At 67.7% G+C, this 10923-nt stretch overlaps 2 protein-coding genes across 4 annotated transcripts; both read right to left on the bottom strand.

Moving 5' to 3' along the window:
* Positions 1-251: 251 nt before the first annotated feature.
* On the bottom strand, positions 252-3407 carry ATG101 (autophagy related 101). Its single transcript, XM_049819270.1, has 3 exons — positions 2042-3407; positions 1321-1609; positions 252-1184 (listed from the first exon to the last, which is right to left on the bottom strand). Exons 1-3 carry the CDS (start codon positions 2122-2124, stop codon positions 780-782), a joined length of 777 nt encoding a protein of 258 aa, XP_049675227.1. The 5' UTR covers positions 2125-3407; the 3' UTR covers positions 252-779.
* Positions 3408-4129: 722 nt separating this feature from the next.
* NR4A1 (nuclear receptor subfamily 4 group A member 1) lies at positions 4130-10923 on the bottom strand. Of its 3 annotated transcripts, XM_049819105.1 has the most exons (9): positions 10575-10923; positions 10176-10451; positions 9599-10134; positions 6101-6906; positions 5715-5844; positions 5439-5590; positions 5163-5365; positions 4907-5085; positions 4130-4805 (listed from the first exon to the last, which is right to left on the bottom strand). In XM_049819105.1, exons 3-9 carry the CDS (start codon positions 9819-9821, stop codon positions 4549-4551), a joined length of 1950 nt encoding a protein of 649 aa, XP_049675062.1. In that variant the 5' UTR covers positions 9822-10134; positions 10176-10451; positions 10575-10923; the 3' UTR covers positions 4130-4548. The 3 variants fall into 3 exon arrangements, with proteins under 3 accessions (XP_049675062.1, XP_049675061.1, XP_049675063.1); XM_049819104.1 differs by having other exon boundaries at positions 9599-10451; XM_049819106.1 differs by lacking the exons at positions 9599-10134; positions 10176-10451; positions 10575-10923 and adding an exon at positions 9221-9568.

Below are 10923 nucleotides of genomic sequence, written 5' to 3'. Positions count from 1 at the left end.
GCCCCACCCCCTCCCCTAGGTGTGCTTGGGGGGCGGCCGGGGCTGCCCCCCTCGAGGTACCACTCCCAGGGTGTAGGCAGCACTGATCCGGCCCAGGGGTGTCAGGCCCCCCCCATCCCTGCCTCTTGCCACTGCAGCTGGTGAGCCCCACCACACGGGGACACGGTGGGGTCCCCCAGCTCAGCCTTGGCACCCATTTCCCTCCCATCCCATGGACACCGGCCCCATCAACAACCAGGATGTGACCAGACTCCACGTGAAAGGGGAAATACTTTATTTTTGCCCCAGAGGAGGCAGTGAGCTCGTCTCCGGGCCCTGCAGGGAAGTGGCTCAGTCCCAGGGACAGGGGTGCCACCAGGGGTGACATGCGGTGACGAGGCTGGCACTGGCTGGGCCGAGCAAATTGAGTTAGAGAGCAGCTGCAGGCGGGGCCGGACAGGGTTCAGACGTCATCCCCTCCCTGTGCTGATCCCCAGCACCGCTTTCTGCTGGGGCCAGCGCCGAGCCGGGGCCGCGCGCGCCAACCAGCACCTCCCACCCTGGGGACTCACCACCCCTGGGAGCTGCTGAGCCGGTTCTCCAGGATTGGCAAGTGCCCCACAGTGCAGACCAAACCAGCAGCAACCCCCAATTAAGGGCCAGGCTGAGTCCAGCTCCTTGCAGAGGCTTTTTGGAGGTGGAGAGGAGGGATCCAAGCAGAGATGCTGTCCCAAGAAGCCAGGGGCTGTGCCGGAGAGGTGCCACTATGCGGGGTGAACCTGCCTCGGTGGCACCCAGTCCTACAGAGCCAGTGTGTCCTTGATGAGCCGGCGCATGGTGGTAGTGACCGAGGTGCCCAGGGAGTCCGTGATCTGGTAGGAGATCTTGTACAGGTAAGGCTGCACGTCCTTCAGGCTCGTGTCGAAGACGTTGTCCACCTCTGACTGGGTGGGCATCTTAGGCAGGTACTCGTGGCGGTTCATCACCTCTACGATGTTGATAATCTTCTCGCAGAGTTTCTCGCCCACCTTCTCCCGGCAGATCTGCCGCTCCTGCTCGTTAGCCAGGTTCACCACATTTACCTTAATGGTCCACAGCTCCCAGGGGATGCACTCATCCGAGAAGGGCCAGCGCGACTTCTTCTTCTGGTAGAACTCCAGGGAGATCTGTCCCATCCCGTCGCTGCCCGAGTTGCGCAATGCGTCCTGCCGAGAGAGCATGTGGCCCTGCTCAGGGGGGGCCAGGGACTGACTTTCCCTTTCCAGGCAAGGACATGGCACAGCCTACAGGATTTTAAGCTCCCGCTTTTGTCCTTGATGGGTCCCCGTGGGGCTCCCTTACCTTGAACTCCCCGACGGCCTTGCGGAGGGCCCGGTCCAGCTCCTCGGAGGAGACGCGGACGTAGGCGAAGTCAATGAAGTCACAGTCCACATCCTGGGTGCCCACAGTGCCGATGGAGTAGGTGCCCTCCTTCTTATAGTGGAACTTGCCGGTGCTGCGGTGCAGCAGGACAGTGTGGAGCACCGCTAGCATGGCCTCCTCCACCTGCCGACCTTCCACCGACACCTCCAGCACCTCCGCACGGCAATTCATGGCAGGGGTGGCTCCGGGGGGGGCACGACAGCAGGTCCTGTGAGGGAAAAAAGGGTGTTGGCAAGGGGGGTGAGTTGTGTCCCTGCTTGGGTATCAGCCCCTCTACCCGCCCACCTTTACTCACCCCCTGGGAACCCTGGTGTCCCACTGTGTGCCCTCCCCACCTCTCAGGGACCCAGACGTCACGGTCCACACCCCCCCCACACACCTCTCAGGGGCCCAGGGGTCCCGGTCCGGGCCCCTCAGACACCCCACAGGGCCCCAGACGTCGCCCTCCCCTCACCGGCTCTCCCCCCTCGCAGAGCTCCAGACCCCCCTCACCCTCGAGGACCCCGGCTCCCCTCGGCCCCCAGCTGCCCTCACCGTCTCCCGGGGCCCCGTCCCCACTCACCCCCGAGGGTCCCGGCCCCCCCTCACCCTCTCCCGGGGCCGCAGCCCCCTCAGCGCCGCCGGCCGGGCCCGCACTCACCGCCCGGGACCGACCATCTGACGGCGGGGAGGAGGGAAGTGGGGTAGCCCATCTAGGTAAGGGGGGGGGTCGGCACACAGCATTTACCGAAACGGCGGCGCTTCCCGCTGCAGCAGCCGTGTTTCCTCAATCTACACCTCGTTTCATTAACGCTGTGACCAGTAATGCCGTTTTAGGCCGCGGTGAGGCCCCGGGAATGGAATCGCCGTTCCCGTTCCGCGGCTTGCCCCCCCCCCCCCCGCATCGCTACCCGCTTGGTTCGTTCCGGGAAGGGACGCCACAGAGCTGGGCATAGGGCAGTGCAGAGCGGCTCACTTCCTCGAGGAGCTCCCAAGCGCATAGCGCCCCCCCTGGGCCGGAGGCTCCGCGGCGGTACTGCAGAGGGGCTGGGGGTCTGGTGACCCCCGGTGACCCCGGTGACCCCCCCCCAAGGGCCATGACCCAGGATGGGGGGACAACAAGGGAAAAGGAGAGAACACGGCGGTGTACATGGGGAGAGGGGACATAGGGGCCACGGGAGACACAGGGACATGGGGGACACCAATATGGGGACATGGGGAAAGGAGGGACATGAGGACGTGGGACAATGGGTGACACGGGGGACACATGGACACGGGACATGGGGGACACATGGACACAAGGGACAGGGGACACGGGGCACAGGGACACTGGGGATACTGGAGAAAGGGATGCGAGGGACAGAGGGATGGATGGACATGGGGGACATGGGGGACACAGGGCCATGGGGATTTGGGACACCGGCCCCATGTCACTCCAGTGTCCCCTGTCCGGTCTCGGCATCAGGCCGCCCACACGGCCGTGGGGACACGTGTCCTGGTGTAAATAGCAGGGAGGGCGGTGGCCGTGGCATGTCACCTGGCAGAAGACCGGGCACACGTCGTGACACATGTGTCTGTGCCGTGCAGCCCCCGGGGGCAACCGGCATGGCTGGAGCCGGCCGCGGGGCTATTTTTACCTGGCCCTGCTGGCACCACCATTGGCCCCGTCCCTCCCGCCGCAGTCCCTGCCAAGGGGATGGGGACAAGGACGGGGCTGAGGACAAGGTGGGCAGAAACCAGCCCTGTGAGTGGGGAAGGGGACAGGGACCCACCGCCCCGCCGTGACCCCGAGGTGCCGAGGGCTGCCCTCCCTGGTGGCTTCGGGGTCGGTACCGTGATGGACTTTGGGACGGGCAGCTGCCGAGCCGTCGCACGGCCCAGCGCGGCACGGCCATTCCCGCCCCACGGCACGGCCCAGCCGCTCCTGCCACGCGGTACGGCACGGTTGCTCCTGCCCCACAGCCGGAGCAGAACCATGCCGTGCCGTGCCGGTAGACCACCCTATGCCCCCTCCCCGTCCCTGCTGCCCAAGGCTTTCCTTGCCCCCCCACCCCCCCACCCCCTCGCTCCATCCCACAAACCGACCCCCGGCCGCGGCCTCGCCGTGCGTCAGCGCTCTCCCCATGGCGGGGGCGGGCAGTGAGGGGGGGGACACACACACACGACAGAGGGGCCCTTGTTGTGCGCCGCCACGGGGCCCCCCCCGGCCCAGCACCTCAATGTGGCCCTTGTTCGGCACCGGCCCTTGGTGTCCCCATTAACATTTGCTCCGGGGCCAGTCTGTCCCCAGTAAGAGGAAGGGGACAAGCCAGGGGACCGTGCCAGCCCAGCATGTGTCGTCCCCCCCCCCCCTCCACACACCGGGACCCGTGCCCTGTCCCCAGTTCCCTGAGACCCCCCGCTTGGGACAGGGACCCCAAACCCCATCACCGCCCCCCCCTCTGCCGCTGGGGCTGGCCCTGCCAATGGCCACATCCCTGGGGACACAGGGAGGGGGGGACCCGGTCACGCTTCCCGGTTATTTTGGGGAGGATAAATCAGGCGGGCAACAGGTGTGGGGCCACGGCAGCCGCCGCCGCGGGGGTGAGTGACGGTTCAAGGGCAGCGGCGTGGGCAACGTGCAGCTCCGGCACCCCAGCTGTCCCCAGCCCCAGCCTGCTGTCACCCCCCCTTCCAAATCACCATATATTAAATACAGATGATATTACTGGGGGAGACGCACGAGAGAAACAGCCCCTGGCAGTGGCTCTCAATGTACGTACAAGTTTATATACAGAAAAAGGCCAAAAGAGGAGCAAAAAAAAAAAAAAAAAAAAAAAAAAAAAAAAAGAAAAAAATATAAAGGGGAGGGGGATGAGGCTGGGGGGGCCGGAGCCCCTTCCTCACCCCCACACTCCCCACTCTGTACAGGATCCGGCCGCTCGCTATTTACAATGGGGGCATTTTTACAGTGGAGAAGGGGAGCACCGCGCCAGCGATGTCCCCCCCTGGGGGGGAAAGGCACCGGCGGTGCTGTGCGTCTGCGCCCGGCGCCGTGAAGGCACATGGGGAACCTGGGTGTCCCCAAGAGGACCCAGGCATCTGAGGGGGGACCCAAATGTCCCCAAGGAGGGGTGGGGGGTGGCGGGGGCAGGTCTGGGGCTGGTAGCAGCCCCCCCCCCCAGGGGCTCAGAAGGGCAGCGTGTCCATGAAGATCTTGTCGACGATGGGCGGTGGTGGCACCAGGTCCTCCAGTTTCAGGTAGAAGATGCGCTGGAGGCCCTGGGTGCAGAGGCTGCGCAGCTCGGGCAGTTTGCCCAGGAGCTTGGAGAGGCAGCCGGGGCGGCCCGGCTCGGCCCCGGCGGCCGCCACGTGGTCCTTCAGGCAGCCCACGATGCGGTTCTGCAACTCCTCCACCCGCTTCGGCTCCTTCAGCCCGTGGCGGTCTGGGCAACACACACACAGAGGCAGAGGTGTGAGGCCAGGGTGATGGCCGCAGGGTGGGGAAGGGGACAGAGGCAGGGAAGGACCATGCAGAGGGTGTCACCTGTGATGATGACGAGGGCGGCGAGGCAGGAGAAGGAGGGGACATCGACGTTCATGCGGTGCAGGCTCTGGGAGAACTCGAGGATGGCGTCGATCCACTCGCCGAAGCCCCGCACGCACTGCAGGCGGTGCAGCACCACTCCGTTGCAGAAGATGAGTTTCCCTTCCTCAGGCTTGGAGCTGCGGGTACAACCACACGTCACCCCAAACTGCACAGCCCCGGGCTCCCCGCTGCACCGCACCGTGCCGGGTCTTACCGATACGCCAGGCGCAGGATGAAGAGCTCGAGGAAGGCTGACTCCAGCAGCAGGTCCTGGTCCTCCTTGGGCAGCTCGGCAAAGCCCTGGATCTTCTCAGCCCACTTGCGGATGACGTCCATGGAGCCGGTGAGCAGGTCGTAAAACTGCTGCACGTCCACCGAGTCCTCCTTCTCGAACTGGCACGGCACCGATTCCTGGAACTGCCAGGGGAACGGGGTCAGGATCCGGCCTCGGCGCAGCCCCGGGGAGGGCGCAGGATGGTACCGGTCCTACCTTGGAGTAGTCGAGCTTGGTGGCACTGGGGATGGAGTCGATGTGCGCCCGCACCAGGGAAGTGATGAGACTGACGGGGGATGCATCTGGTGGCTGCTTGGGCTTGGAGGGCAGCCGGCCCCGCCGCCCCTTCAGGCTGTCGGTCCGGACCACTGCAGTGAGGGACATGCAATAAGTGTGTGTGTCCTCAGCGCAACCGGGTGGGCTGCAAACTGGGACCTCCCCACTCCTGCTGGGACCCCCCCCACCCCCCACCCCAGGATGGGACCCCAGTACCTTCTTTGACCATGCCGACGGCCAGGCACTTCTGGAAGCGGCAGAACTGGCAGCGGTTCCTCCGCCGCTTATCCACGGGGCAGTCCTTGTTGGCCAGGCAGATGTACTTGGCGTTCTTCTGCACCGTGCGCTGCGGACGGGGAAGGAGCGGCCCAAGCTCAGCCCGGGGCACCAAGCCACCGAACAAAAGCCCTTCTGTTCTCCCCCCTCTCCCGCTCCAACTCGGCATCCGGCTCCGCGTCCGTGGGGAGGGATCCCGGGGCTGCGCTCCCTGCCCTGCTCCTTCCCCAGGGTGACCCTCAGCGTCCTCCCGCTGCTGCAAAGCACTGTGGGAACATCCCGACAGTGGATCGGGGTGGGAGGGGGTGGTGGTGGTGGTCCCTTACCTTGAAGAAGCCTTTGCAGCCCTCGCAGGTGCGCACGCCGTAGTGCTGGCAGGAGGCGTTGTCCCCGCAGACGGCGCAGCGACCCTCGCCCGCCCCGGGGCTGCGGGCCTTGGTGGGGGCCAGCGCCGGCCCCTCCAGCAGCGGCGAGGCGGGGGCCAGGGGCAGCCCGGCAAAGCCCGCGGGGGAGCCCTGGGCCAGGGCAAAGGCGTCCGTGTCCAGCAGCCGTGGGTCCAGGCGGGGCGAGGGGCCCGGTTGCCCCTTCAGGGTCCCGGGGGACCCACCAGGGCTGGGTGCCGGGGGGCCGAAGGTGAAGAAGGGGGGCTGCGACCCACCGCCCTTGGTCGGCTCAGCCCAGGGCCTCCCGCCGTCGTAGTTCGGTGGGGGCGAGTACGCCCCAAATGAGCCCTCCCAGCCCGGAGCTTGGGGCGGTTGGAAGCCCGGCGTGGCGGGCGAGGGGACGGAGCAGGGGCTGCCGTAACAGTCCGAGCCGCTGGAGGAGAGGGTCTCATCTGGCTGCCCGCCAAAGGCGCCGGGGTAGCAGCCGTACACCTGGAAGTCCTCCAGCTTGAAGGCAGCGGCGGCGGTGGGCTGGCCGCCGGCCGGCAGCTGGTAGAGGAAGGCGTCGAACTCGCCGGCGTAGCCCTCCATGAAGGTGCTAAAACTGGGCAAGGCAGGGGCGGCCGCCAGGTCTGCTCCGGCCACCTCCATGGGGAAACGGCCACCGTCGGGGCTCAGCAACTCTGTCGGGCAGCGTTCGCAGGGGCCGGCGCCCGCCGTGCCGTACTGCGCCTGGATGCAGGGCATCTCTGTGGGGAGAGCAGGGCGTCAGCGGGGACCCCACCGTCGTCCCTGCTCCCCGTGGCCCCTCCATCCCGGGCAGAGGATGGAGATGGGGTCAGAACCGCGGGGGCTTCCCCAGGGTCCCCCTCATGCTGGAGGCAGACCCTCCGAGCCCCTGGTGGTGGCCACCGCCGTCCCCGGGAAAGGTCATACCCCAGCCAATGGGCGCAAAGGACATTGCCCAAAACGCTGGCTTAGCAAAGCCACCGAAAGGGAAGGAGGGAGGAATGCAGCCGATGGATTCCCGAGCCCCGGGACTGGCCGTGGAAAGCCGAAGCCTGGGCTGAACCAGGGCTTAAGGGTCTGACTCCCCCTCCCACACCCGTTTCAGAGCCCTTTGGAAAAGCAAAACGCAGCCAAACCCGCCATCTGCGGCGGGGAGAGGAGCCCACCCTGCAGCCCCTCAGCACTGTGGCACAGATCTGGCCCCACGTAAGACGTAACAGGAGTCCTGGGTCCAGCTGAAAGCCAAGCCAGAAGTGACCCTGATGGCAAGACGATAATGTAATTCATCTCGCAGACCTTTAAAGGTCACACCGCCCCTGGCCCCCATCCGCCAAAGCCCCGGCATGGCACTGTTGCCAGCTCACCTGCCGGCCCCCGGCTTCCCCCCAGCCAAGTCTGGGCAGCTTTTGCTAGTGCCCAGAAAGCCGATACCCATCTGGGGAGCTGGGTTTAAAAATATCCAGCGTGGGTCCAGCCCTGGCACCCACAGAGTGGCACCAGCCCACTCCCAGTACCCCAGTGGGGTTTGCGTCCATCTGCCAGGGACCAGGACCGTGCCAGGCTCAGATGGTGGGTTCAGAGGGGATGGTGACAACCCCCCCCCCCCCCCAGCTGCCCCCTGTCCCCACACGCAACCAGGGGACACGAGGCCACGCTGGGGACATGGCAGCGGGGGGGGACAGCGGCTCTGCCGGCGGCAGCTTTCCTTGCCTGCATGCAAATCCCGGCTGCAAATTGCCGGCTGGGCTATGCAAAGCCTCGACCCTTCCTGCGGTCCCGGCATGGGATTTGCCTGGAAGCAGCAGGCAGCAGCACCCAGTGCGGTCACCGCTTCCTTATTCATCTGCTTTTGCCTTCACCCGCTCGCTGGTGGCATTTAGGGTCCCTCCGGCCACGAACCCCCCGGACGGGACAACAAGGCACAAATTCCCACAGCGGCCCCAGCTCTGCCCACGGTCCGGGCAGTAATTACAGATTCCTCATTTGGGAATACAGGCAGCTGCCCGTGTCCGGGCCCGGAGACCAATGCCCGCGTGGGCTGGTGGAAGCCCCTGGCACCGGGCCCTGAACGGGCAATAGCAGCCGGCAGTACCGGGGGCGGGTAACGCTGCCCACCTCCCTGCTGGCACCTGCTGCTTCGCTTTGCCAAAATGCAACCGCTGCCAGCCCTGCTTGGGCAGCGGGTGGGTTTGCCTGCGCTGTGCTGCCTGCAAGGCAACGTCCCCGCTGGTGCCAACACAGTCCTGCCTACGCCGTGCTGCCCGCTTCGGCTCCGTGACCGCTTTTGTTCGGGGGTCCCGGGGTGATGGCCGGTTTGGGGGTGGCTTTGCCTCCCCCAGGCTCTCCCTGGCTGCGGTCGGTTCCCGTGGCGGGGGGGTCTCGGGACCTGGGGGCCAGCCTGGCTCCAGTCCCGTACGGCTGGGGACGGCCCTGAGAAACGGCTCCTGGTCCTGCACGGCTCCTCCCGGAGCCCGGCTTTGGGTTTTTCCCCGGGACCCCCAGGACCGGGACCCCTCGCTCTGCCAGCCCGGCTCTCCCCGGTGCTACCGGGTACCCCCGAGTGCCAGCACCGCCTGGCGCACACCGCCCGGTCCCTTTCACCGGGACCCCTGACTCCATGCACTTTGCAAGATGCCCACCGGCCTGAGACCCCCGGTGCTACGGGGACACCCGACCCGGTTCCCTTCGCTGCCGCCGGGACGCCCCGGTCCCCTTCACTGTCGCCGGGACGCCCCGGTCCCGCTCCCCTTCGCGGTACCGCCGGGACGCCCCGGTCCCATGCACTATGCAGAACATCCGCCGCGACTCACCTCCGGTACCACCGGTTCTCCCCGGTGCCACCGGGGACTCCCGACCCGGCTCCCCTACGGTACCACCCGTGACACCCCATACCCTTTGCAGTAAGCCCACCACCGCTCTGAGCCCCCGGTACCACCGGGACACCCAACCCCTTACACCTCCCGGTTCCGCGCAACCCCACAATCCCCGGTACCCCCGGGACATCCCACATCCCTGTGCCCCCCCCCCCCCCCTCTACCCGCTAGCCTCCCGTACCCGGGTACCGGCGCGGCGGTGACTCCGGTTTCCCGCTCCGGTTCCCGCCGCTGCCGCCGCCGCCGCTGCGCGGGCTCCGCCGGGCTCCGGCCCCGCCACTACTTTCTCTTAAGCGCTCGGTGACGCGCGGGGCGGCGCGCGGGCCCGTGACGCACGGCGGCGCCGTAGAAGGCGCGGGGGGGGGCGGTTCCGGCGGGGGCGCGGCCGTGACGCACGCGGGGTTCCATTGACGCAACCGCGGCGCCCGCGCTAAAAATACCCCCTCGGCCCTGGCTAAAAATAGCGCGGGCGCCCCCCGCACCTCCCCCCTCCCCCTTCGTCCCTCCCCGGGGCTCCCGGGGCCGCCGGCGGGGGAAGGGGGGGGGGGGCACACGGTACCGGGACGGGCAAAGGCGGCAGCAGGACCCGGGGTCCTCCCGGGGGCGGTATATCCCCGGTGCCCCCCGTTCTCGATGCTCCTTCGGGGCCGGTATCTCCGGAGTCGGTACCCCCGGTACGGGCATCCCCCGGTGCCTCCATCCTCGGCACTCCCTTGGTGCCGGTATCTCCGGTGCCTCCATCCCCGGGATCCCCTTGGTGCCGGTATCTCCGGTGCCCTCATCCCCGGGACCCCCTTGGTGCCGGTATCTCCGGTGCCCTCATCCCCGGGACCCCCTTGGTGCCGGTATCTCCGGTGCCCTCATTCCCGGGATCCCCTTGGTGCCGGTATCTCCGGTGCCCTCATTCCCGGGATCCCCTTGGTGCCGGTATCTCCGGTGCCCTCATCCCCGGGACCCCCTTGGTGCCGGTATCTCCGGTGCCCTCATTCCCGGGATCCCCTTGGTGCCGGTATCTCCGGTGCCCTCATCCCCGGGACCCCCTTGGTGCCGGTATCCCCGGTGCCTCCATCCCCGGTACCCCCTTGGTGCCGGTATCTCCGGTGCCCCCATCCCCGGGGCCCCCTTGGCGCCGGTACCTCCGGTGCTGGCATCCCCCGGTGCCTCCATCCCCGGGACCCCCTTGGTGCCGGTATCTCCGGTGCCCCATCCCCAGGATCCCCTTGGCGCCGGTATCTCCGGTGCCCCCATCCCCGGGACCCCCTTGGTGCCGGTATCTCGGGTGCCCCCATCCCCGGTGCCCCCATCCCCGGTACCCCCTTGGTGCCGGTATCTCCCGCACCTCCATCCCCGGGATCCCCTTGGTGCCGGTATCCCCGGTGCCTCCATCCCCGGGACCCCCTTGGCGCCGGTATCTCCGGTGCCCTCATCCCCGGGACCCCCTTGGTGCCGGTATCCCCGGTGCCTCCATCCCCGGGACCCCCTTGGTGCCGGTATCTCCGGTGCCCCCATCCCCGGGGCCCCCTTGGCGCCGGTACCTCCGGTGCTGGCATCCCCCGGTGCCTCCATCCCCGGGACCCCCTTGGTGCCGGTATCTCCGGTGCCCTCATCCCCGGGACCCCCTTGGTGCCGGTATCTCCGGTGCCCCCATCCCCCGGGACCCCTTTGGTGCCGGTATCTCCGGTGCCCCCATCCCCGGTGCCGGTATCTCCGGCGCCCTCTCAAGTACTGCCATCCCCGGAGCCCCCATCCCCGGTGCTCTCCCGTATCCCCGGTGCCGATACCCCCGGTCTCCTCCCCGGTTGCAGGGGACACGCGGGGTCCCACCGGGAATGGGTGGGGGCTGCCACTCCCCTCCCCCCTCCCCCCCCAGCGGGACACCGCGTG

The sequence above is a fragment of the Accipiter gentilis genome, chromosome 16 (assembly GCF_929443795.1).
Source record: "Accipiter gentilis chromosome 16, bAccGen1.1, whole genome shotgun sequence".
NCBI lineage: Eukaryota > Metazoa > Chordata > Aves > Accipitriformes > Accipitridae > Astur > Astur gentilis.
This window is presented reverse-complemented; position numbering and strand designations above follow the sequence as displayed.